The sequence below is a fragment of the Rhinolophus sinicus genome, linkage group LG05, assembly GCF_036562045.2.
Source record: "Rhinolophus sinicus isolate RSC01 linkage group LG05, ASM3656204v1, whole genome shotgun sequence".
Classification (NCBI taxonomy): domain Eukaryota; kingdom Metazoa; phylum Chordata; class Mammalia; order Chiroptera; family Rhinolophidae; genus Rhinolophus; species Rhinolophus sinicus.
Genome location: NC_133755.1, coordinates 89,194,023 through 89,221,752, shown reverse-complemented (window position 1 = coordinate 89,221,752; position 27,730 = coordinate 89,194,023). Strand labels below are relative to the sequence as shown.

The 27,730-nt window shown below is 42.0% G+C and overlaps 1 protein-coding gene across 3 annotated transcripts in view; it reads left to right on the top strand.

Moving 5' to 3' along the window:
* The window catches only part of USP49 (ubiquitin specific peptidase 49), a 73,454-nt gene that overhangs the window by 38,499 nt on the left and 7,225 nt on the right, over window positions 1-27,730 (top strand). The window contains exons 3-6 of one of the 3 annotated variants that reach the window (XM_019738400.2): window positions 20,428-21,793; window positions 23,151-23,355; window positions 26,793-26,901; window positions 27,426-27,631. In XM_019738400.2, the coding sequence (XP_019593959.2) occupies window positions 20,456-21,793; window positions 23,151-23,355; window positions 26,793-26,901; window positions 27,426-27,631 (1,858 nt within the window). In that variant the 5' untranslated portion in view covers window positions 20,428-20,455. Of the gene's footprint in view, window positions 1-20,427; window positions 21,794-23,150; window positions 23,356-23,787; window positions 26,756-26,792; window positions 26,902-27,425; window positions 27,632-27,730 lie in introns of those variants that run through there. The other 2 variants (XM_074332909.1, XM_074332908.1) reach the window with 2 other exon arrangements.

Sequence of the window (27,730 nt, the reverse complement as noted above, 5' to 3'; positions counted from 1 at the left end):
CTTTTTTCCAAGTCAAGTTGTTGTCCTTTCTATCTTAGTTGTGGAGGGCGCAGCTCAGCTCCAGGTCCAGTTGCCGTTGCTAGTTGCAGGGGGCACAGCCCACCATCTCATGCGGGAGTCGAACCGGCAACCTTGTGGTTGAGAGGACACGCTCCAACCAGCAACTGAGCCATCCGGGAGGCAGCTCAGCTCAAGGTGCTGTGTTCAATCTTAGTTGCAGGGGGCGCTGCCCACCATCCCTTGAGGGACTCGAGAAATTGAACTGGCAGCCTTGTGGTTGAGAGCCCACTGGCCCATGTGGGAATTGAACCGGCAGCCTTCGGAGTTAGGAGCACGGAGCTCCAACCGCCTGAGCCACCGGGCCGGCCTGGCAGCTCTATTTTTAATTTTTTGAGGAATTAAATTTTTTGATTGCACCAGTTTACAATCCTACCAACAGTGGACTAAGGTTCCTTTTCCTCCACATGTTCATGAGTACTTGTTATTTGTTGATTTTTTTTTTTTTTTTGATGATAGCCTTTCTGACAAATGTGAGGTGATATCTCATCGTGGTTTTGATTTGCATTTCCCTAATGATTATTGATGTTGAATATCTTTTCATGTGTCTGTTGGCCACCTGTATGTCCTCTTTGGAGGACATACAGATCCTCTGCAGGTTTTTAATCAGGTCCTCTGATTGTTTTTTTGGTTTGAAGTTGTACGAGTTCCTTATGTATTTTGGATATTAACCCCTTATCAGATATGTCATTTGTGAATATCTTCTCTCATTCAGTAAATTGTCTTTCATTTTGTTGATGGTTTCCTTCACTGTGCAAAAACTGTTTATTGCATCTGTTGCCCTTGTCCAAGGGGATATATCCGAGAAAATATTGCTAAGACTGATGTCACACAGGTTATTGCCTATGTTTTCTTCTAGGAGTTTTATGGTTTCAGGTTTACATTTAAATCTTTAATCCATTTTGAGTTTATTTTTGTATATGGTAAGAAAGTGGTCCAGTTTCCTTTTTTTTGCATGTATCTGTCTAGTTTTCCCAAAACCACGTACCAAAGAGGCTGTCTTTACCCCATTGTATATTCTGCCTCCTTTGTCATAGATTAATTGACCATATAAGAGAGAATTTATTTTTGAATCCTCTGTTCTATTTCTTGATTTACAAGGTCTGACAATTAAGTTTGCGAACTTGTTGCAATGCTGTTGTTAACCGTTTTTGATGTCAGAGGGATTATACATTATGAATTTGTACCAATTGAACAAACAGTTAACCAAGTTTACTATTTGGAAGTGCTGAAAAGGCTGCTTGAAAAAGGTGAAAACGACCTGAACTTTTCACCAACAATTCATGGCTCCTGCATCACGACAATGCACCAGCTCACACAGCACTGTCTGTGAGGGAGTTTTCAGCCAGTAAACAAATAACTGTATTGAACACCCTCCCTACTCACCTGATCTGGCCTCCAGTGACTTCTTTCTTTACCCAAAGATAAAGGAAACATTGAAAGGAAGACATTTTGATGACATTCAGGACATCAAGGGTAATATGATGACAGCTGTGATGGCCATTCCAGAAAAAGAGTTCCAAAATTGCTTTGAAGGGTGGACTAGGTGCTGGAATCAGTGCATAGCTTCCCAAGGGGAGTACTTCGAAGGTGACCGTAGTGATATTCAGCAATGAGGTATGTAGCACTTTTTCTAGGATGAGTTCTCGAATTTAATTGTCAGACCTCATGTTTGTCATTCTTCCATCTACTTATCTACCCATCCGAAAGGCAGTATTAAGCCTTTGCCATTCTGGGAGGTACCAAATAAGTGTACGACATGCAACCCAATAGTAAGATGTGTGTTCTCCAGCCTAAGGATTGTTGCTTTGATGGTGGGTAAAGACTCAATTTGAAGACTTAAGTGGTGGTTTGGTCTCAGAATGGTGCGTCTCCCCAAGAATCACCACCACTTCTCTTTTTTCCCCTTGCCAGCATCTCCCCATTAGTTACTGTTACCTTTTATCCTTCCTATCTGTTGAATATAGTCAATTATTATGAAAGTTGAAGATTGGCAGTACTACATTTGATATTGGCTATTTTTAGCTGTGTGTTCTTGAGAAAGTTACTTAACATCGCAGAGCCTCTGAATCCTTATCTCTCACATGGGAATAATAGTATCTGGCTGTTTTAGGACTAGAGACGTGAAAAGTACCTGAGACTTGGTGTGCCTTACTAAATACCATTACTATTATTGGGATAGCCGTTGTTTACATTCCTCAATAGCATGGGGGCCTTCTTAGACGGGATTCAAGGATACGATAGAGGGAGGTAAAGTAAGAAAGTCATAGGAATGAAGTGGGTGCTTGTAAACTTGAGAATCATAGGGTCAGACCTCTCGAGGACATGGGCGACCTAAGAGTGCCCCATACTGCAGAGGAACTCACGTAAACTCTGATGCAACACGTTTCCATGAGTTGCCCACTCTGATTTCTTCCTAATGATGGTCAAGCATGTTTCAATATTTTTAGCGATACAAATATGTGAGCTGACTTTAAAGCCCTGTTTGTTGATATGCCCGTAGACCTGCTAATATACTCGACACATTTTTCTAGTTCTGTGATCATTTTAGCATCATTGGCAGTGTTTTGTCAAAAGGGCAGAATTCTGCAACAGCTTTTTAGGAGACTGCCAAGGCAGTTTTGAAATCAGACATTGAATTGCCTGGGCTAGGTTATTAACAAATGCCATTTTCCAGATGCACTGTCAGCCCACTCTTTGTCACTTGATCCCTTTTGAGGTACAGAAGTCTTGCTATTTCTTACGTTTCCCTCACACCCATACTGTGATCATCTTGCCCACTTCTGCCTTGTTGCAGCCAGGATTCTCACCCATGATGAATGGCACATAGGAGGGAATTCTCACTCATACCAATGAGAACTAGTGAAAGAGAAGCCTCAGTCGGTTTTGCATGTGGAAGTTTTTGCACTTTTTGAATTTCAAACTGGAGTGACTTGCCAAAATCTTATGTTATTAGAGTACGGAAGAACCTTTGGAACAATGTTGCATGCTGTGGCTAAGACATTTTATCACCTAGTATAATTCTTAAATTATTAATCATTTATTTCAACTATGAGAATGAGTGAGGAAACATTTTCTATTTAATAAATATTTTTTGAATATAACACCAAAAATTTACATCCTGAAGCATAAGTCTAAATTTTTCTTTAACGAGAATGCAAGTCAAAGGCAAGCTTCACCTCCCCACCCCAAAAAAAGAAGGGTAGAAAAGCTAGCTAGAAGTACCATAAGATAGTCAATCACAAAAGAATAAAATATCGAGTTAAGTTTATTCTAGTGTTTTAAGACACTTGAGTTCATTGAGTACAATGTTGTGAGTCCTGTTTTGTCAGGTTTCTGTGCTAAAAGCCTGCTGTTTGGTGCATCATAGGTAGATGTTCAGTAGATATTTATTGACTAAATTAATTTCTAGTGATAAAGTACTTGTTGCTTAACATGCCCTTTCAGGGAAGCAGTATCTGTCTGTGAACAGCACAGCTCTCATAATAACACTGAGTTTCCAGTTGAAAGAAACTAACTTCTTCAAATATGTCACTTTGTTGGGAGCCATCAAAAATGGCATCCTGATGTGCTTGTTTTCTCTCTGCAGGGAGCACATCTAGTAAGCCAACTCTTTTTAAACGTTTGGCGTTTTGCCTGTACATACTCAGTTTTGTTTATACTAAGACCTAGGCATTTACCAGTGTATATTTACAAGTGTCCTGCAAAGGAACTGGAACTGGGAAGAATAAATTAAGTGAGCAGTTATCACAGAATTTCCGAAGATAATTGTCTCTGCTTAATGCAAAGCAGTTCACTTTATCTGTCAAAATGGAGGAGCTCCACCTAGGATTAAAAATCAAGACTGGCAGCTAACACAAGTAACATATGCCAGGAGAGATTTGGTACCAAGTTCTTAGTTTTTCTCTGTATCGAGAGCCCTGGGTAAGGAGTGGTAAAAAGTGGTACAGCCTTTGCTTTAAGGAGCTTGGAATGCAGTTAAGAAACCAAATAAAACAACTGAGTGCTGTGGGCATTGAGGCTTCTCTGAGGGAGAGATTATGGGAATGATAGGACCTCACCGGACTTTGAAGCATCTGTATAGAGGGGGCAGCATAGCACTGCAAGGAAGTGAAGTGTTCTCAGAACTTTTGAGCAAATGGTGAGTAGGCTAGTCTGGCTGCTTTTTGCATGCAAAGAAAGAGTGTGAGGTAATTAATATTGGGAGCTAGTTTGTGTGGAATACTTTTGGAGGTCTGGCTGAGGAACTTGGACTTTATCCCACAGGTAGTGGCAAGCTGTTAAAGGTGGCAGTTATGGGATTCTGTGGTTTTTAATTGGAGTAATGGCTAATGTTAAATATGGCTTTTGAAGCTCAGGAGAGCTAGTGGTGAAGGGAAATGTTGAGTTTACTTCAAAAATAATAGCACCACTTGCTATAGCCATCATGCAGGTTACCTGGTTTGGAGGTGCTTATCCATCAGCCTGTAGAAGCAGCTCCGGTGTATAACCGTCGTTTGGCCAGGCGGCACTGCTGCTTCATAACTGCTTTCATAAATTTGAATTGCTTGCAAATCTGTTCTGCTTACCACACTATTGCTTGTCTTCCTACAATTAACTTACTCCTTACTTTAATACTTTCAAAACCAACATGGAATTTCTGCATCAGTTCACGTAGACACTGGATTATGAAGACAGATTTTTCCAGAGCTTGGACACCTGCGCTCACTGGGAGGACATGTGGGTCTTGCTCTGAACTTAGCTGCATCCACCACTAAAACAACCCTAAAGGATGCCCAGAAGAAACATATTCATAGGTAAATTTTACCAGACAAACCATGGAAGAATTACACTGTTTAAGAGAAGAGCTAAAGAGGGAAAGCTACCCCTCTCATTTGTCATAATCTTCTTACAAAAAGAGAAGAATAGTGGAAGAAAATGAAAGACTAATCTCACTTCTGAGTATGGGTGTGAAAATTCCAAATAAAATACTAGCCGGTTGAATATATCATTGTATTAAAAAATAAAATAAAACAGCATGACCAAATAGTTTTTCATTATATGCAAAGATGTTTCAACATCAGAAAATCAGTCATTGATGCAATCCAGTTTATTAATTTTTAAGGGGGGATGGTCATATGATTTTCTTAATAGGTTCAGACAAAAATGAAAATTTTCTTCTTGTACCAAGTTAGGAATAAAAGGGAACTTCCTTAACTCAAAGTTACCAGCAACAACAACAAACCCTACGAATAGACATCATAGTTAATGGTAAAACTGTGGACCCAATTCAAGAGAATCCACAACGTATTAGTGCAAATAACGTAGATCAGCAACTTGTGGTTGAACTGTATGAAGTCATTATTTTTGTAGGTCAAAACAGTCAAATATCAGATGTTTGATGTGAGTCAACTTAATACAATAGTCAGTCACGTTCCTATACGCCTATACGCTAGCAATAACTGCTTAGTAAATGTATATATTTTAATCACAATAGCCATAAAATCCTAAGGTACCCAGGAAATAACTGAAGAAGAAATACGTAAGTCTTGTGGAGCAAACATCTTAGAAAGCCTGAATAAACAGACAGAAACCATGTTCAAGAATGCGAAGACGCACTGTCATTAAAAGGTGAATTTTCTGCAAATGAGTTTTTAAATTCAGTGCATTACCAATGAAATTTCAGAAGGATTTGTGTGTGTGTGGAAATTTTACAAGCTCATCCTCAATTTCATACAGTAAAGAGGCAAGAAATGGCTAAGGCTACTTTGAAGGGTAGTCCAGCCAGATTTGTAGAATGTCTTCATTGTCATCAGAACAGCCTCATTAGTCCAATAGGCCAGCTGAACAGAATAGGAAGAAAATCCAGATGTATTCACAACCTAAATGTAAAACTTTAAAACTTTTAGAAGAAACTATAAGAGAATATCTTTATTACTTGGAGGTAAGAAAGGATTTCATAAAATAAATTACATCATATGATTGTGTTAACTGTAAATCTTTTTTTTTTAATTAAAGTTTATTGGTGTTAACTGTAAATCTTATCCACAACAAAAGGTACCTTAAGCCAAACACAAGCCACAGACTAAGAAAGGATATTTACAACACATCTAACCAGCAGAGGCCTTGAATCCAGAATATATAAAAAATGCTAATCATTTAATAAGGAAAAGACAACCCAGTCAAAAAATAGGCAAAGGTTAGTTGATCTCTTGGCATATGGAATGCCTATTATTTTGTTTCTGCCAATATTGGATATGTTACTACTAATAGCACCTTCAAAACACTTTAGTTCTTACTGGTTCTGGTAAGTTCCTGCTTGAGTGGTAGGTAGGTATATTGGTGAGTGTATATTTTGTCAGTTCACAGAAGTGAAAACAAAATGGCCAATGAAAAAAATGGCCATATGAAAAAAACATTCACCGTTGGTCTAGTAATCAAGAAAATGAAAATTAAAACAATAAGGTCTCACAGCTCGGGCCTGCACTAGCAATGTGACCTTGCAGAGGTTTCTTTATCTCTCTGAGCCTCTTTATTCTTTTTTTAAATGGGATTAAAAAGCACCACCTCATCAAGTTGTCATGATGAATAAATAATATATATTATGTTTTAGAACATTGCCTAAATGTAGTTAAGTGTTCAGTAAGTGACGTTTGATGTAATTATTTATAATGCATGTTAATTATAAAAATTCTGGAAAATCTAGCCCCAGCCAAATTTTATCCAACTGTATTCTGCTTGGAGAGACCCTAAATAAAGAGCTAGCCCTGATATTGCCAGCCAGCTAGCTTCTTACCCCAAGCCCTCCCAGGTGGCATTAGCTTGGTGAAGTCCTAACTAGGGCCTACACCTTAACTCTAAAGGTTCAGGACCTCAGTTTTGTGAAAACAAAACCTGATGACCAGTTTCTTAGGGACTGACTTACGTGGTCAAAATAATCAGAGTGAAGCTTCGTTGACAGAGAGAAGTAGAACTATTGAGCATATTTGTACTTGAGTTTGGCGGTTATTGCATTCTCCCCCTGGAGGCAAGTGACATGGAAAATCAGTTTTGATTTTCTGTGCAAGGAATCAGTGCAAAGGGAGTCTGCTGAATGGTTTCAGTGACTGATGGTATCAAACCCTTATCTAGTATCACCGAGCTCAAGTAATCATATTTACGAATTGGGGGCAAAGCACGGGCCTCCCATCGGTAGTCAAACATAGGCTGACACTCCTCAACAGTCATGGTCTCCCTGGCTCTCTGAGGTTGCGCAGGGTCATACTGATTGGGTTTGGGGTTCCCCAGAACTCTGCAATCCCTCAGACCTCAAATTTTTGGTATTTTTTACAGATGGATTATTGTGTACACTATATATATTTTTTTCTTTCATACTTCAATCTCAGAAGATAAAGACATCTGCTATTTTGGAGACTTTTTTTTTAAGGAGGGCGCAGCTCACAGTGGCCCATGCAGGGATTGAGCCAGCAACCTTGGTGTTATTAGCACCACGCTCTAACCAACTGAGCTAACCGGCCACCCCTTGGAGACATTTCATATCATTGCTATGTATGAACAACAAGGGATGACTCCTTATTTCTTGAACCTGCTCAGTGACATCAACACCTTTCCATTAAGGTCTAGGTTGTATCTGGAAAAAATTCTGTGAGATATTTCCTTTGTAAACTGGCCTCTTAGAATTAGTAATGCATTAAACAGTTATTTAGTGGTCTGTTGGTTGGTCTCTTGGAATATGTGATGTCTATTATTTTACTTCTGCCAATATTAGATATAATGTTTTTTATTGATAGTTCCTTGAAAGAAGTTTAGTTCTTATCAGTTCTGGTAAGTTCTTGTATAAGTGGCAGGTATAGTGATGATATGGTTTGATGAGGATTTGATTTGCCCTTGGAAATAGGCTGTTAGTGACATTAACTTAAAAATAACAAACTGAAATTTATTGAGATGTCAGGCTCAGACAGTACATGTTCATAAACGAATACTTTTTTATTATTTTTTTACTTTTCTAATTATTACATGTATAAGTGAATTACATACAAGGTGTGACAATTAAGTTCGTGAACTCATCCTAGAAAAATTACTACATACCTCATTGCCGAATATCACCACGGTCACCTTCGAAGTACTCCCCTTGGGAAGCTATGCACCGATGCCAGCACCTAGTCCACACTTCAAAGCAATTTTGGAACTTTTTCTGAAATGGCCATCAGAGCTGTCATCGTATTACCCTTGATGTCCTGAATGCCATCAAAATGTCTTCCTTTCAATATTTCCTTTATCTTCGGGTAAAGAAAGAAGTCATTGGGGCCCAGATCAGGTGAGCAGGGAAGGTGTTCCAATGCATTTATTTGTTTACTGGCTAAAAACCCTCACAGACAGTGCTGTGAGCTGGTGCATTGTCGTGATGCAAGAGCCATGAATTGCTGGCGAAAACTTCAGGTTGTCTAACTTTTTCACACAGCCTTTTCAGTCCTTCCAAATAGTAAACTTGGTGAACTGTTTGTCCAATTGGTACAAATTCATAATGAATAATCCCTCTGATATCAAAAAAGGTTAACAACATCGTTGCAACAAGTTTGCTAATTGTCAGACCTCCTATATACCTGTTTCATTGTACCTCGCTGATGTTATAATTTGGTGGGTCTATACAACAGTTGGGCACAGTTACCACAGGCAACATAGCAGGGATGCTGGGAAAATGACACAGTCAGGAAGGCTCACTTTTTGTGTTCTCATATATTTTTTAGGGACCTCCATCCTGGTGTCCATTACCCCTGAAGGCTCAAGTCTCCCTTCTGTGGGGTCTCAGGCAGTAATTCATACTTCTCTTTTCCCCTTTAGTTTCTTCCTCACTGCATGTACCCATGCAGTGTCCTGTCCCTCTGCTTTCCATTCTCTGCTCTGGTCAATGAATCTGCACTTGGTTACTAGCGGTTGATTAGCTTTGTATGTTTCCCTTATAAGATTCTATATTTGCCTATAATGGGGATGTCAGTGCCTTAATCCAACTGGTGGGGACTCACTGGCAGGCCAGGAGGGGTGACATTGTTAAAATAAGAGCAGAGGTGGCTGGGATTTATGGGATTTGCACTATATGAAGTTCACTGCCTGGGTGTGCCCTGGCCCTCTTTTTCTCTTGTGCCTGCTTACTCTAGTTGAGTTCCCAGAAGTACTTCTGCTTTATTCTTATACGAGAGATGAGGGTTCATGCACAGTTCACGTCTTTGAAATGCCTTCTATGCCTTATTTGAAAGAAGGCCCCTTTTATATTTTTGCCACGCAGCACATTCTGTTGGACCTGTAAGTATTCACTGGGCATACCCCACTGCAGAGTGAGCTGAGACGGATTCTGCTTCTTTAATTCAACTGCATTTTATGGTTTGTTTTTAACATCTTAATTGGACTTTTACTATCCTTGCACTGTATTGTTATTAAACACAATTATTAAAGACCAAAGCGAAAAAGATATTAGAAAAACCCTCTAATTTGATTTTTCTCATTTTTAATATAAAAGTGTCCTCTAATTTCTTGTTTAAGATTATTGTATTATGAATGCCTTCTTAGATGACACTATATAGATAAAATCAAGACCAAATAGTCAGTTACTGTAAGCTGCTCACTTAGCCAGCCCGACTTTCGACCCTATGGAGGCAAAAATAACTGTTTTCAGGGATGGGTGACAGGGTGGCCAAGTCAGCCAGTATTTTGGTTCGAGTCACTCACTTTCAGAGTGCGATTACACAGCCATATCACGAGCCTCCCACAGAACAACTCTTTGGAGTAGGCGTGATTGCTCCCAACTGTGCAGACTGAGAAACTGAGGCTTGTGGTGTACTTTTTATACTCGGAGTAGTCCTCCGTGTCCATCCCCTAACACACCCACTCTCCTTCAGAGAAGTTGGTTGGGTGTTGAGAGATTTTGCTGACCATTAAACTGGAGTCATGTTAGGAGTTGTTTCATGAAGGAAAGAAAGATTTCTTGAGAGTTGGAAAAGGAATTCGCTTGTATGGACAATTTCTGGTAGTGGCCCCTGGGGAAGTAGAATAGAAATTACCTTGGTACCTTGGCTAATATGAAATTTTAAATGATTGACACTTAACGGACGAAGGCTCTGCTATGTTGCCACTCCGCAATAAGCTGAAGAGGTCTGCACTTTGCTTATGGAAAAGGGGTGAGAGGGTTCCTTTTGCAACAATTAGTGCTTCTGGAGTATACATAACTGCTTAGGCTCTCCATACACCATAAATATCATCAGACTGCCCATCTCTAAATCCTATTGTCTAATGAAAACATAATAAACTATATATGCTCTGTGCTTCCTTCAGTCACCTTGCTGATACCTGAATTTTTTAAATTTTTTTTTTAAAGATTTTATTGGGGAAGGGGAACAGGACTTCATTGGGGAACAGTGTGTATTTCCAGGCCTTTTTTCCAAGTCAAGTTGTTGTCCTTTCAATCTTAGTTGTGGAGGGTGCCGTTCAGCTTCTAGTTGCTGTCCTTTCTTTCTTAGTTGTGGAGGGTGCAGCTTAGCTCCAGGTCCAGTTTCCGTTTTCTAGTTGCAGGGGGCACAGCCCACCATCCCTTGTGGGAGTCGAACCGGCAACCTTGTGGTTGAGAGGACAGGCTCCAACCAACTGAGCCATCCGGGAGCTCAGCGGCAGCTCAGCTCAAGGTGCTGTGTTCAATCTTAGTTGCAGGGGGCAGAGCCCACCATCCCTTGTGGGACTCGAGGAGTTGAACCGGCAACCTTGTGGTTGAGAGCCCACTGGCCCATGTGGGAATCGAACCGGCAGCCTTTGGAGTTAGGAGCATGGAGCTCTAACCGCCTGAGCCATCGGGCCGGCCCCGATACCTGAATTTTTTAAGATTGTTGAAACAGTCTCCTCAGTGCTATATTCTTTTTAAAAATAGATAACACGATTCCCCCCCCACCCAAAAAAAAAAAAAAGGTGCAAAGGTTGATGACTTTTGATGATACTTGAGTCTCCATCTCCATCCCCACTTTGCTACCACAGGACGTGTGTTACCAGTTTCTTGTTTATCCTCTTAATTGCATGAGAGAGAGAGAGAGAGAGAGAGAGAGAGAGAGAGAGAGAGACTGATTGGTTGTGTGTGTGTAGTTTTTTTTTAGTCATGATGACATATTATATACACCATTCTGCCCTTTTGCTTTTTTCACATACTGCGTTTTGAATTGGTGTAAAAAACAAAACAAAAAACTACTGGTGGTTTCCATTATATGGCCAATTTATAATTTATTTAACCCATTCCATTAAAGTGCCTGAGTGTTCTCTTTGTAGCTTCCAATTTTCTCCTTTTGTACACGTGTAACAAATACCCCTTTTGTAGTTGGCCCCTTCTTTTTTGACATATGCCTTCTTAGCTTTTGAAATAAAGTGCCCAAAAGTTGTGTCTCCATTCATGCAAAATATGATGGCCCTCCATCCTGACAGATGTGCTTAGTGTATTATTGGAGAGGGCAAGGGACTAAATATACTGCTATCATTTTTAAGAAACAGGCCATCAGAAAGATGGGGTTCCCAGTCCTTAGAACAACTGCTGAAATAGCCGACGCTGCATCTAATTCTGACGAGCTATTTGTGAATTCTAGTCAGATTTATTTTCTATTCACAGAAATCGTTCCTGTTTTCCCACTGCAGGCAGTTCCTAACATATATATGTGTCTTCCATGCAAATGGCTGGCCACGTGTGGAAAGCCTTCCGCAGCCGTGTGGGGAGAGTGGGAGGAGGGAGATTCCCAATTCCAGTGCCGAGGCTGCAGCTGGGAAAGCAGTTCTTGGCATTTCAAGTTGAAACTTTGAATTCATTTCCTTAGAATAATATGTTTGGTAGTAGCTTCCATGGTGGTAGGACTCACATTCTGTGTGATACTGTAGCTACAAGGTGGGCTCAGTGGGCTTTGAAACTGGACCAGGTGCTATTCATAGTATTATTTCTCTGAGAAAGATATTCCAGAGTGTCAAGTGGAAAACAGCCTGTTGGTTGATGTTTGTGAATATTGTGTTGGACCTGTGGCCAAAGTTTCTTCACCAAATGTCATGTGGACTGGGAGTACCCTTTATCTGACTGGGATCAGAGAAACAAAAATATTTGGATTTTTTTTTAAATGTAATTTTTGTGCTACTGTCTGCTGTGACTAGAGTGAGACTTAGATGGGTGTAGGATGAGCTCCTTACCACCTGGATGATCAGAGTTTGTGAGGAAGAAGCAGAATGGTAAAAAAATTAGAGAATTTTTCTTTCCCAATCAAGGAGGAAGTTTCAGAAAGAGAAAACATTAGACTAAGCAAGAACATTTCAACAGATCGACTAAAGTGGCTTTGAGCCCCCAAAAGATAAAGACACCCAGGAGCTTTTTGTGGCAAAAATCTGCTGAAGTTGTTGTAAGAAATGTTGGGGGGTTACAAAGACGTTCCCACCTGAGTTATAGGGTACACTGGAGGCGCAGACGGAAGGGATTATGCTGTGACCTCTGTGAGAATGTGGTGTGTGTGGGCAGTGGGAGGGGTGCATTTCAAAGTAAAGCTAGACGTCATGGTAAATGATACGAGATGAAAGGTGTCTCGTAACTTGTCTAATTGGTGAATGGTTTGTATCCCAAGGTTTTCTTTTGCTATCAGAGAGTACATTGTGTGCTTTTTCGTCTTTAAAATTTTTTATGGAGCTTTTTAAGCATACACAAACATAAAGAGAATAGTATAATGAACTCCACGTGCCCATCCACTAGCTTCAGCTATTATGAATGTTTTGACAGTCTTGTTTCTATCTATCTTCCTGCCACTTTTTCCCTCTAGAGTATTTTAAAGCAAATTCCATACATCATATTATTTCACCAGTAAGCACTTCAGAGATATCTCTAACATATAAAGACTAAAAATATACAACCACAGTATCATTGTCACATCAAACCAATAATTCATGTTGTCTAATGCTTAGTCTGTGTTTCAATTTCTTCCTTCGTGGGCTGGGGTAGTGGGGAGGGAGGCTGGAGGGAAGGATTACGAAGGGGCACGCGGAGGCTTTTAGGGGCGATGGATGTGTCAGGCTTAGGTCCAGTTCTTTTAGCAAGAGTGCCTTTAGGAGATGCTGCTGTGACCCTCTTACTGCATTAAATGAGGGAAGCATATAATATCTGCTTGTCCTACTTTCAGTGTAAAATTGATCAGTGGAGTCCGGTGTCGGCCTTATCCATCCATTATAAAATTTCCTGTCAACTTTCACCGAGTAGCTTAAGGAACTGTCGCCTAAATTCATTATTTCATTAGGGGTAAATTATTCACACGTGTGTGCGTGTGCGTGCCTGTGTATAATTTTTAACAGCTGTACTGAGGTATAATTTATATACGCTAAACTGCACATATGTAAAGGGCACAGTTGAAGAAGTTTTGACATATGTACACATACATACACACACATACTGTGACATATGTGTACATGCAGACGTATACATACATTCTCGAGGACTACCTAGCTGCTGGAGAGAACACACTGCTTTGGAGGCATAGCACAGGGACAAGCCAGGATTCCTGTGGTCAGTTTTTGAAGGGTGAGCCTTGATTCTCTCAGTGGTAGCGATAGAATCCTTCCACGTCGCAGTAGAGTAGAAGAGGGAGCCTTGAGTTGCAATCTTGCTTTTGCACTGGCTGTGCACGGAGGTCTTGCTCAGGAAGCAGCAGGTTGCAGCAAGTGGGCCCCTTTGATCTGGAAGCCGCATGAACTACTAAGCGCTGGCAGGCCTGTTTAATCCTTATACAGCCAAGCTGCTGCCCTCCATTCCTGGCTGCCGCTTCTCTGCACAGGCACAGGTAACACTGTGTGTGTGTGTGTGTGTGTGTACGTGTGTACACGTGTGGGCATGCGCACACGTGCACTTCCAATGTACTCAGAATTTCTCTGACTTTAATGTGAGCAGTCTTCTTTGCCCCCAGTCTACTATCCTGGAAAAGGGGTTAAGTTTTCGGCACAGACCTCTTTGGCGAGAGTATTAGGTTAATGAATCAAAAAGTCTGATCCCTTGCAGGCCAGCTAGCTCAGCTTTGTTCACAGATGGTATCTCCTGAACCCCCATCAGTCAGCCTTACGCGTCTGGGTCACCAGGAGACCTCGATGAGACGGTGTGTATAGCTTGGCGCGTGATCATCGCTGCTGCCAAACAAACGAAAAAGGGCAAAACGTGTTCAGTAGCTTCCTCTTGCTAATGTCACCGATAGGAGTATACCATAATGCAGGTATCAGAACGTGAAAATTCAACCTGCGACTGAGTCTCTGCAATGACATGGAAAGATTTTTATATTCAGAAGTATTTGTAGGACTCAGTGAATATTAAAAAATTGTGGAGTTTTTTTTGCTTTAAATGAGTAAATTTTATGGTTACATAAACCATATCTCAAGGTGGCTTTAGAAAGCTATCTGTGAGATTTAAAATACGTTGTCTAATAGAAATGATACTTGACGTTCTAGGAGTAGATGAGATCACTGAGAGCCGAGGACAGAACCTTAAGGAAAGCCTACATTTCAAGGAAGAGACAGACATGAACAGTGACGATGTGATTACACGTATAGGAAGAAAACCAGAAAAGAACAGTAGTGTAAAATGCAGGAGTGGATTGTGTGTTCAGTGTCGAGTGCAGAATAGATGTGGAAGGGCACTGAGAAAGGCGGATGAACTTAGCTGTGAGGACATTGCTAGTGCCCTTTAAGAAAAGAATTTCCATGAAGTGAAGGTGTTAAGGAGGGAGGTATGAGGAAGATGAAGCCGCACATTACTCTTCCCAGGAGTAAAGGAGGCAGGAGGAGAAAAAGCTAGAAACAGTGTCAAGGATGGTGTGGAGACAGGGCACACTTGGGTGTGTGTGTCTCTCCTGTGCACAGGAGAGGCGTGGGCCTATCGGTACCTGGAGAGGACGGAGGCAAACAAAAGAGCAGAGACTAAAGGTACCGAGGGCTTAGACCCGACGCTGGTCCTTAGGGACACGGTTAGAGAAGTTGGTGTGTGCTACAGAGCCAAGCTGGCGGTTGTCATTTCCCTGCTCTGTGGCAGGCACGGTCCCCTCCCCTCGGCAAACCTGCTCCCTAGGTGATCTCTGCTCCTGTTGCATTGAAGGGAGCACATCCTAATGCAAGCGAGAGAGACAGGCGTAACCTTAAACCTGCTGTAACCCGTGGTTAGACAAACAACCTTGAACATCAGTACGTGATGACTGACAAGTGAGTGACAGCACACCTCTCAAAACTCCAGGACGTCAGCGTACCATCCCCTGTGGCCAAGAGCCACTGCATAAGTGGCTGTTCCAGCGCTCAGGTCAAAGCCTCTGAATCCCTCTGAGAGAACTCAGCCTCTCCGGGGTCTGTGAACTGCTGTCTGACTTACAGGTTGTCCCTCAGGTTGTCCCTCACCCACCCCACCCCCCACATTCAGGGAGAATGGTAAGGAAGGGGGCAAGGGCAGCAGCCTGTGAGGACACCCCACCCAGTTAGCTACCCCCACACCGGCCCTTCGCCCTTTGTAAAGGACTTCTACACTGCTTCATTCCCTAACCTCACCCTCTCAGTCTCTGCCCCTACTTTTTGTTTTTATTATTATTATGTTTGTATTTTTGTTTTTATTTTAGCCATAATATAAAAATTCAAAAGGCTAGTTTCATTATACTTATAATACAGCCTCTTAAAGCCCGACAGAATATTCTAGAATGTAGCAGTCTTCCCTTTTTGGGTCATCTGCATCTTAATATGATCTCTACTTTGTTTTTAAAAAATTTTTTTAATTGTATATTGATACTAAATTACATTTTCCCATATCTCTTGGAAACAAAATGTTAGCCAAAAATAAAGTTTATTTTTAACACCTGTTATTTGGAAAAAAATGTATTCACTGTGTCTCTTCAAGCAGTTCCACAGGCTCTGTGGTACATGTAATTTAGGGTACATTTAGTAAGTTGAAGGGTTAAAATTCCCTGCACTGTCGCATATGGCAATGAGCAGAATCACAGATGTTGATGATACCACGTAATTAGTATTCTTTTATGTAAATGAAGGCTGTCGGCACGTTACCATAGTGTCTACTCTCTGAAGCTGGAATTTATGCCACTTGGTCTCACCAACACCAGGCAGGATTATTCCACTGTCCTTAGTTCAGAGCTGAGAAGAAATCAATACAATGAGAGGAGAAATGGAAATCTCCCCAAGCAGATAGACTCTTTGAATTTTTTTTCCTGTTTTCCTCTTGTCAATTTTTTCCCCCAGAAATTTTATTTCTGGTGATGCAGAAATGCATTTAGGGTTAGCTAAGAAATTTGCTGTTTGTGAATAATTGGAATAGTCCAATTAAAAGACAAATCATATTTTTCAGCTATGGATTTTTGAAAGATAATTGTAGTGTTCAATCGTCTCGTAATTTTTTTTAGTAATGTGATAAATCTACAAGTTCCTCATCAGAACAAAGGGCAAGAACTGAAAAGATTTCATTACCTTTTAATTTACTATTAGTGATATTAATTATAGTAGGGTGCTTTCAAATATTGAGTATAGTTTTGAGCCCCATTTGATTCAGATTTTTAAAATAAAACTACGGTAACTAAAGAAGCAAATGCTAATATTTTGTCAGGTTTACTTTCCCCATTTGCAGACAGATCCAAGGTGGGCCGGACATTAATTTAAAGTTGCCGATCTACTTAATGATGGAGAACTTAGGGTGGACCGTGTTCTTTCCCAGTTATACTGCAGGCTTATCTCTTTTGTATATTGGGTGCCTGTCACACTAGATGATGTATGTTTTAAGTGGAAATGTTAGGATTACCTTTGGGAGATATGAAGGAGAAGGTATATGTCAGAAAAATATAAAATAGAATTCCTCTTTATGCCTGGAGTATTAGGCTTTGTTCTGAAATAAAGTGGTCAGAATATGTATGAAAGGTGAGTTAAACACGTTACCTTTCTTGAACTGAATATACCTTAGATTGTGTTCTCTTTATTCTCTATTCTGTGTGTTGATTAAGGTGGCTTTTCTTTAGTGTCACTTCTGGGTGATTTCCATTTCATGATCAGGTACATTTTTCCTCTAGAGAAGCTGGTCTGCCCAGCTTACATCAGTGTGGTGAGGTGCAAAGTACCCCTGTGTTTTCTTGAATGGATTTACTCTGCCATATGGAAGGTTAGTGAGTTGCCACGACAGATTTGTAATGGGAAAAGGGCTGTGCAGGAAAAGATGTGCGTGATCAGCAGATTTATAGATCAGGAAATGAAATCAGAAGAAAGAATTTCCAGAGTGCCCTTTCCATTTGACAGCTCTCCATGGAGAGTGTGGAATGGTTTTTTTAGTGCTTTTCTGTTTTGGCTTTTGGTTGTTCCAGCATATTTTTCCTAGCACTGGAGTTGACTTCATAAGGCATCATTTTTCTGGATGTTGTGTTGCTGTGTTCCCATTCACAGAAATATTCTCTGTAGGTTTTGAAGCTGTACTGTGTTTCATGTGGTAAGATCTCAGTAGCAGTTAAATTCCTGAAGACACATCAAGCCTCCTATTGGCGAAAACGGGGATTTGCCAGATTTGGAGTTCTAAGAGGCTATTCAGATGTGATTCAGTGAATCTTTCAAAGGAAAAAAAACAAAAAGCCGAGTGAACTAAAGATAGTATATGCTGGTATAGTTAAGTCTGTGCTATCTAATACTGCAGTCACATGGGGCCATTTAAATTTAAATTAATTAAAATTAAATAAAATTAAAAGTTCAGTCCCTCAGTCTCACTAGCCACATTTCAAGTGCTCAGAAGGCACAAGAGGGTAATTAATTAGCACAGTATTGGACAGTGCAGACAAAGAACACTTCCACCCTTGCAGAGAGTTCTACTGGACAGTTGGTGTTAAGTGGAACATTTTGAGAAATAAAATTATTTCTTTGATTTCTATGAGGAGTTCTTCAACCCTATACAATTGACTGGATTTAGTGCAGTGGTTCTCAGGTTTTAATGTACAAATGAATCATCTGTAAAGCATATTTAAATGGAGATTTTTAGACCCCTCCCCAGACTCTGATTCATCAGGTTTGGAGTCGTGACCAGAAATCTGTATGTATAACAGGTTTCCAAGGGAATTCTGATGCTGGCAGGTGATTAAGGAACTAACTACATTTAGAAAAATGTGAAATGAGCGAGAAACTTGGAATTGCCCTCTTGATTCCCCCACTCCCTGCCCCTTTCATTACTGACTTTCTTTTGTGTCCCCAGTAATTGGTTATAAGCATCTGTGTACCCAACTTGATTGGTAATAAGGAGAAAAAAGAAAATGCATTTTTTTTACCATTTCATCTTTTTAACATATGTGTGTTTTAATTTGGCTCTGCCCTACAAAAAGTAAACAGAAGTGGTTATTTCAGTACCATTCCTGACCGTGTGGGAAGGTAATTCTGACAGAACACCTCTCTGACCACTAAACCGTTGAGTACCCAAAAGCCTTGAAAGGAGTATAAAAAGAAATATATCACATGATCTCTCTGAAGTATATTATGTCTGGTTAGGAAATGGATAAATACATCCAGAGAAATTAGTTAAAGGGCACATAGCAACAAGTTAATAATTAGAAAAGTAATAACTACATCCTGACAGTACTCAAAGGAAAAGCATGATTTGACTTGATTGAAAATTATCTTGGTTGCTTTCCTTTGTATGATTTGAGGGTTTCTCATATGGAGACATGAACTCTGCCATCTGGGATGGACAATACAAAATGGGAAGGATCTCTCATGTGGTCCTGTGGTATATTTGTGGGTTTTGGCAATAGGACCAAGCCAGGGGGACATCTGGAGAACTAAAGGGACCACTCAGAGTGCACTGCATTTGGAATGTCTCTGCCTGACCCCATAATCGTGGAACTGCATTTGCTCACAGAAATGAAAGGGGAGAAGAAATGGAGGTAAAGGATGTTCTCTTTACAAGAGGAACTACCTTTAGGGAATTTTAAATACTGGTATTGGAAAAAAAAACCTGTCAAGGTTCCCAAGAATAAAAAGTTTTCTTTTAAAATAGTTGTTTAGCATCTTTTCCTTGGGGAAATTGCCCAATAGGCTTCTCTGATGAAAAATATTGAAGAAACAGTGTTAGGAAGACAAAACAACAACAAACAAAAACCACGTTAGTATGTTACCATTGTTTGGTTAAATACTGTAATACGAGTACCCACTCCACCTGTTGTCCGAAGAGTTAGATCTCTACTCCTAATTCTGTGCTTAACTATCCATTCAGTAAAGAAGTTCAAAGTTTTAACCACCCTTTCTACAAGATGTAAATGTGCTTTCCAAAAAGACACATTGTCTTAATCCCTCAGGGTTGCTGTTACAAAAATACCGTAGACTGACTGGGTGGCTTATAAACAATAAATATTTATTTCTCACAGTTCTGGAGGCTGGGAAGTCCGCGATCGTGGCACCAGATTCCACGTCTGGTAAGGACTTCCTGGTTCATAGCCCAAAGGCCTGTCACTGTGTCCTCATGTTGCAGAAGGGGTGAGGGAGCTCTTTTACAAGGGTACTAATCCCATTTATGAGAGCTCATCTCATGAGGGTCAACCCATTTATGATCTGATCACCTTCCAGTGGCCCCCCACCTCCTAATGCCATCACCTAGGGGTTAAGATTTTAGCGTATGAACTTGGCGGAGGGAGACACAAACATTCAGGCCATAGCAGAGGTATAAAATGTTACTTAGATTGAGACTCAGTCTGCTTCCTCAGCCAGGTTCTTTGAACTCAGGAAAAGAATACTTTGTAGAGGACTTTCTCTTTCTTATCTTTACCTTATCCTGTTTTCTCTGCTTTGAAATTCATTGAAACCCACCTAAGACTGCCTGATTGTACTTGATGGTCTTCATCTCTCCTACTGTATTTGAAACACATATCTTTCCTTTCCGTTCCTGTCCCCTGTCCCTTTCTGCCTACAACCAGGATCTTGATCAGTGTGAGATTAGAAGCTTTCCTTCCAGGCCATCATCAGTTCAGAATATGGTTTCTTTCCCTGGGTGGCCAGTTGGGTATAGTGTGAAATAAGGGTAATGACATTTCCTAAGGAACACAAATCAGCCTCACACAAAAATTAGCTGATATTCAAGAATGAGAAAATGTAAAATTTCAAATGGGTGCTAAGGCCGCCCGTATAATTTATGATTCCTTTTTAAGGAATTTAACTGTCCTTCTGTGTAATCAATCCTCAGTCTACACCAAATTTGGTTTTGTTTTTAACTTCCTTCCAAAGGAATCAATTTTGAATTGAGAACTAATGAGTATTGAGTTGAAAATGCCAGTTGCACAACTTTTTGTAGGAAAACATTTTGCTGAAAGCTTGTGATTTCTCTCTCTCTCTCTCTTTGGGGTTCTGCTGTGCCAGGTTGAAAGAGTGGCGACTTCTGTAAGACATGGATAGATGCAAACATGTAGGGCGGTTGCGGCTGGCCCAGGACCACTCCATCCTGAACCCCCAGAAGTGGTGCTGCCGGGAGTGCACCACCACGGAGTCCGTCTGGGCTTGCCTCAAGTGCTCGCACGTGGCCTGCGGCCGCTACATTGAAGACCACGCCCTGAAACACTTTGAAGAGACTGGACATCCGCTAGCCATGGAGGTCCGGGATCTCTACGTGTTCTGTTACCTGTGCAAGGACTACGTGCTCAATGATAACCCGGAGGGGGACCTGAAGCTGCTGAGAAGCGCCCTCCTGGCAGTCCGGGGCCAGAAGCAGGACCCGCCCGGGAGGCGCGGCCGGACGCTGCGGTCCATGGCCTCGGGCGAGGACGCGGCCCCGCCGCCGCGCGCTCCTCAGGGACAGCCGCAGATGCTCACGGCTCTGTGGTACCGGCGCCAGCGCCTGCTGGGCAAGACGCTGCGACTGTGGTTTGAGAAGAGCTCCCGGGGCCGGGCCAAGCTGGAGCAGCGGCGGCGGGAGGAGGCGCTAGAGCGCAAGAAGGAGGCCGCGCGGCAGCGGCGGCGCGAGGTCAAGAGGCGGCTGCTGGAGGAGCTGGCCAGCGCCCCTCCGCGCAAGAGCGCGCGCCTGCTGCTGCACGCGCCCCGCGCCGCCGCCCCGCGCCCCGCCGTCCCGCGCACACCCGCCGGGGGCCGCCTCCCGCCGCGCCGCGCGCCCGCCGTGGCCCCGGGCGTCACCGGCCTGCGCAACCTGGGCAACACCTGCTACATGAACTCCATCCTGCAGGTGCTCAGCCACCTCCAGAAGTTCCGAGAGTGTTTCCTGAACCTCGACCCTTCCAAAACGGAACAGCTCTTTCCCAAAGCCACCAACGGGAAGGCGCCACTCTCGGACAGGCCGGCCAGCAGCTCGGCCACCGAGCTGTCACCGAGGAACGTCAGAGCCGAGTCGTGCGAACGGGAGGGCCTCTGCTGGAACGGCGGGGCTTCCATCACCAGGAGCCTAGAACTCATCCAGAACAAGGAGCCCGGCTCGAAACACATGTCCCTCTGCCACGAACTGCACACCCTCTTCCGAGTCATGTGGTCCGGAAAGTGGGCCCTGGTGTCTCCCTTCGCCATGCTTCACTCGGTGTGGAGCCTGATCCCTGCCTTCCGCGGCTACGACCAGCAGGACGCGCAGGAGTTTCTGTGCGAGCTGTTGCACAAAGTACAGCAGGAACTCGAGTCTGAAGGCACCACACGCCGTATCCTCATCCCCTTCTCCCAGAGGAAGCTCACCAAACAGGTCTTAAAGGTGGTGAATACCATATTTCACGGGCAGCTACTCAGTCAGGTAGGTGTGTGCCCACCCGAACCCCGACTCTGAACCCCGACTCTGCCCATCACGTAGGAGGGAGGCTGGTATGTTAGTTTGAGCTTCCCATGAGTGCCCCCCCCCCCCAGCTTGCTGGGCTAAGGGGAGCCAACAATGGCCGTGATTATGCATAATGGAGGGAGGGTGGCCATTGTACCTTTCACTGTACTGTATCCTGTGGTCGGCTTGTTGGTGAACTTGCCTCCTGTCTCCTTCCGGGCAGATTTTCAGTATAATTTGCCATCTGTCTTCATTTTCAGCGACTGTCTAACCTTTAATGACAATATGGGTAATCTACTGTTATCTTTGTTATAATTAAGTACCTATGGTTGGTATGCCATCCTTTGATCACTTTTAGGAATTGAACAGTTTGCCTGTACCCCTGGTTCCATGGTAGTTTGAAAGAGTATGTATTCTTCCTTTCTAGGCGTTCTTTACATACAAGGAAGGGAGGTGGCGGGGAGTATGCCAAAGGCTTAAGCAAGCCTCCCTCCTGTTCCTCGTTACCTTTCATTCCCTAAATCTTCAGCCATGTAGGGACGTAAGCGAAGACTCATAGCTAAGCTTTGTGAGACTATGCAAGGAGAGAATTTTTAGAGTTAAAAAGGTGGGCAACTTAAGAGATCCAGGTAAAAACCTCTACACTGTGCTAATGAGGTTTTCTGCCCTGGTATTTAGGGTTGTAAAAGAATGACGAATTGGGTGGGAGGACAAAGTTTATTTAGGCTTTTAGCATTTGAAAGGGGAGTGTTTATAGGCACTTCCTCTCTCCCCTCAGGGTCCACTAGGAAGAAAGGTGCCCCTGGGAAGGTTGTAGCGGAAGGTGAGCTCATCACAAGATACTTTGAGGCTCTGGAGACCCAGGGATCAGTGTAGGGGTACTGCACGAATCAAGGGCAGAAAGAAAAGCAAGTTGGGACTGCACGGAAGGAACGAAGTCTGGAGGAAGAAAGAGTGAGGGTAAGAGAAAAACACAGGCATCTGCGAATTCTCCATCTCAGACTGACTCCACGATAAGTTGCAGTGTGTACTTTGTACACAGTGTGCATTGAGTGGCAGAGCATGCTTTGAGAGAGAAGAGACAAAGGGTTAGGTAATAACCTCTGTGCTGTACGGTTTTCCAGTTCCAGCGGGCATCACATAGTTAGAAATATATACAGAAGTAACAGGTTCTAATTCTCTTAAAGTTATGTTTAGTATTTTACTAGAATTAAAATTCTTTTTGAAAACTGTACACTTAGTTTTGGTCAAGTTATATGTCTTGCATAAAGCAAGCAAAAACGTATGTGGGAAATGTGGAAGTTACATAACCTGTCAATCAATCTTTTCATTCTAGGTCACATGTATATCATGCAATTATAAATCCAACACCATTGAGCCCTTTTGGGATCTGTCCCTGGAATTCCCTGAACGCTATCACTGCATAGAAAAGGGGTTTGTCCCTTTGAATCAGACTGAGTGCCTGCTCACTGAGATGCTGGCCAAGTTCACAGAGACAGAGGCCCTGGAAGGGAGAATCTACGCTTGTGACCAGTGTAACAGTGAGTGCTGTGGGGGAAAGGGGGAGGGTGCAACTGGAATATCAGTTTAAGGTGCTTCTTTTGCCCCTTTTAGTCAAAAGTAACACTGATAACATTGAGTGGTTCTAAAGCATCTTTTAAGGAAGTTCTTTTGCTCTCATTTTACTGAAAACCAGAATATGGACATTATACTATATTAAAAACCAACCTAGGAGTGGTGCCTCCTTTGACTCCTCTTGTATTGACCTTAGCTGTTATCTTGGGAGGCATTTGAAAGTGTGGATTCTGAAATGGGGATTCTAAGAATGTGAGTACTTAGCTTCATAGTGTTACCAGGGTCCTGCTGAAATTCGTGAATATAGATAGTCTGGTGGTTCTTAATCTAAGTTCGGGTGGCATAGCCTGTTTGAGGCTGTGGCATCAGAAAAGTGTACTTTTGTATTGTATCCGTAGATTTAAAGTCTGTCAGAAGTGATGCTGAAGATGTGTACAATGAGATCAAGAAAGCAAGTATAAAAAAGTACATTGTTCTGTGGCAGTTCAATTCTTTCTGTGTTTGTTTCCCCATATGTTTGAAAGGTTGGCATTTCAGAGGGGCTCATAAGGAAGGTTTTCTCTATTGTGGCTTTAATGTTAAAGTGGAACTCTTTCTGTATGGTTACGTGGGCATCTTATTCAGGACCCCCTCTGTCTTGCCACACTAGCCCTTAATGCTTTTGCTAACCCAGCATTTCCTAGAGGAAATGCAGAGCAAATACTTGGAAGCTCACGTTTGGATTTTTTGGCTTTATAAAGATTTGGAAACTAAAATTAATGGATTGTGCAGAGAGCTAGAAATCAACTTGCAGCCATATAATAGTTTGGACTACAAGTTTTGGGAACAAAAATTTTATGGTAGTCCTTAATATATTTGCATAGGGCTTTTTAAAATAGTAAATTGTGGGAAACCTGTTTTCTCTGAAGAATCAGGACAAAAATCAAAAAGTAATACTTGATATTATTTTGCTACTTTAAAACAAAATTTGAAATGCTTACCTGGTTAACTGTAGACTCACCTGTCTGTTCCATATTGAGATAGAAAGGCAGTGACTTAAATTATCTTATTAGAGCAGTATCTGTTTTTTTTGTTTTTTAATAGTGATTCATAAAGATTTTTACTTGTAAGGAACAGAAGGATGTCAACTTTAATTCCATCATTCTCAGACATGATAGACTAGGCAAGAAATACTTTTATTTTTGCAGGAAAGTGTTTTTCTGGTTGCCAGATGTGCCAGTTTATCAGGATTTCTCTAGGCCAATTCAAATAATAACAGGGAAGGAAAGCTATAGTAAAGGAACAAAATGAATTGATCTGTTGTTGCTTGTGACGTTTCAAAACGATCAGTCTTCCACCTCTCTGTGGCCAGCTTAATCAAATGGAGACAGAAATGATCAATCTCAATTGAATCAGTAATTTCTTTTTCTTTGTGAATTTCATTTTAGGGAAACAAAGCCAGATTCTACACGGTCTTCATTTTAGCTCACACACTCCCTCTGCTGGCAGTGGCAGTCATGGCCAGGGTTCCCAGACAGAGCTGCAATAATTTTCAAAAGCCTGCTGGTGAATAGGAATGTAAGATAAAGCCAGGCCCTGCTTTGAATTCTTTCTGTTCATGCCCCCACGTATCATGACTACCAGGCCCAGTAAAAGATATGACACACTCACTCTGCTGCAATCTGTTAGGAGAAGCAACAGCTCCCTATCCTATTGTCACACAAAGCTCCCTTATACGTCATCTGCCTGTGATTTGCTACCTTTCATGGGTAGTGCAGACAGGACTGGGAATCAGATGCCAAGATCTTCAGACACTGAGACCATGGTATCAACAGCTCAAAGACAATTAGCAGGCACCACAGTGGACCACTAACTCATTTCATATTCCCATCCAATCACGGATTTAATTAATAACAGAACCGTCATCAGTAAATGGTTATAGAGAAGGCTTCTGATGGAAATTAAGAGAACTATATTTCCATTGTTTATTTGCCATAATTTAAACATGCATTTCCCTCACAGTTCAGTGGTTTTAGAAACAAAATAGAAGTCTGAGCATTGATTCTGCTTTGGACTGGATGCATTTGGCCAGACTGCCAGTCTTGTCCTGCATATCCAGTAGTGTGCTTTTATTCCAAGAAACACAGTTCACAAAGTAGGTACAGTATAAAAATATAAAACCAGAAAAGGTTCTTTTCTAAATATTTGTGTATGCCACAAACATATCATGCTGAGGGAAAATATATTTTAAAATACTTTGTCCTTTAGTAATATTGTGTTCTATCTTTTTCCTAAGCCTGAAATATATGTATTATTACCCATTTTACAGAAAAACAAAATGAGGTTCAGAGTTTTGAGTAACTTGTCCAGTAGCATACCGGTACAACTAGCTGTGAGCAGGAAATAGAATTAGACCTTTCTGATGAAAACAAAAAGCTTAAGGTATATTATAGTGCATCATAATTTAAGTGATAAGCCCATATTTAGAGGCATAGAACCCTACCCTATGCTTTTACGTGCATGTTGTTGCGGTGACCTTCCATTATATTCCATTAATAAACCCATGACATCACGAGTGGTCCATCCTAAACCCATACCAATTTTGGAAACTGCTGGTGACAAAAATTTGAAAGTGGATGTATCAGAATTAGGTTTAGTCAACACAAATAACAATGACTTAAAACAAGAAGTAACTTTTTTTTCTGTTATATACAGAGGGTGCCAAAAAATGCATACATATTTTAATAAAGGAAAAAACTATTAAAATTGTAATACTCAATATATACCGATAACAAAAGATGAATACAAGTCACGTTTGACTTCTGCAATTACAAGAGGTGCTCAAAGTGGTTATTTACCATCAGCGTCCAAACACTCCTGATTACGGCGAACTACTGCTTGAGCAACGTTGACCAAAGTGTCCGCTTGTATAATTTTTGGGGCACCCCGGGTACAAGAAGTCTGAAGGACATTCAGGGGCTTGTATGGTGGCTGTCTGGTCATGGTGGACCCAGGCTCCTTCCATCTTCCAGCTTTGCTATCCTAGTTTATAAGGCTTCCATCCTCAAGATGACCTCAAGGTCCAAGAGGAATTCCAACAGTTGGAAACAGTGGGAAGGACAAAGGATGCACCTTACACCTGAGTCAGGCTTCTTTAAGCTACCATCCCAGGAGTGCCACACAATCATTCCTTTCACCTCTGCCAGGATTTCCGTGGCCACACCACGCAGACATGTGAGGCTGGAAAATGCAGTCTTACAGAGGGTCACATTGCTGCCCCAAATAGCGTTTGAACCCAAATTGAGGTTCAAATACTGAGAAATAAGGAGAATGCATATTGAGTGTCCAGTCTTTGTCTCTGCCATAGCTAGGGAAGAATGAGACTCCTCACCATCTGTGTCTTATACCTTCCCAAACCATATAGGCAAACGACGAAAATCCAATCCCAAACCCCTTGTTCTGAGTGAAGCTAGAAAGCAGTTAATGATCTACAGACTACCTCAGGTCCTGCGGCTGCACCTTAAAAGATTCAGGTGAGCTTGCTCTCGGGTGTCCCAGGTGGCTGTGGGAACAGCTGCTTCAAAGGCTTTGGTGAAGGCAAAGGTCTTTGCTGTTGGGAGGGGACGCTGGTTCCCTAGAGACCCTGTACTTTCCGTGGAGATGGCCCGGGTCAAGCCCAGTGAGGCAAGTCGATGTTGGGGCCCAGGAGGACAGGCTCCTGCTCTCATGGCCCTGTTTGATCGGCTAGTCTGCACCAGCTGTCTGTGCTGGGCTTATGTGGCATCGTATTCAGAATAAAGTATGAGGTAATCTGTGAAAAGGGCAGGCAGTAAACTCCAAAAGACTATTGCCTGAATTGGTTGTTTGGGGATCTCTAGTTTCAGGGTACATCATGGAACATTCACAGGAAATATATGTGGACATTATTTACTAGTGTTTTATTGATGTGAAAACCAAAGCTGGAAGGTTAAGTTTTGTCAGTTCCCAGTTTTCCCCCCCTCTACCTATAATCACTTGTGCCTTTTTGACTAGTAAGAAGTCCGCATCCATGTTCTAGGTGGTCTGGCCGTAATCATCGAGAGAAGATTGGGGTCCACGTCGTCTTTGACCAGGTATTAACCATGGAACCTTACTGCTGCAGGGACATGCTCTCCTCTCTTGACAAAGAGACCTTTGCCTATGATCTCTCCGCAGTGGTCATGCACCACGGGAAAGGGTTTGGCTCAGGACACTACACAGCCTATTGCTACAACACAGAGGGAGGTGCGTGCGCTTTACTCTGTGGGGTGGGGGACACGGAAAGGGTGGTTTGTCCACATTTCATTGCTTTCCTTGTATTTCATCGATAGGGGGATGTTACAT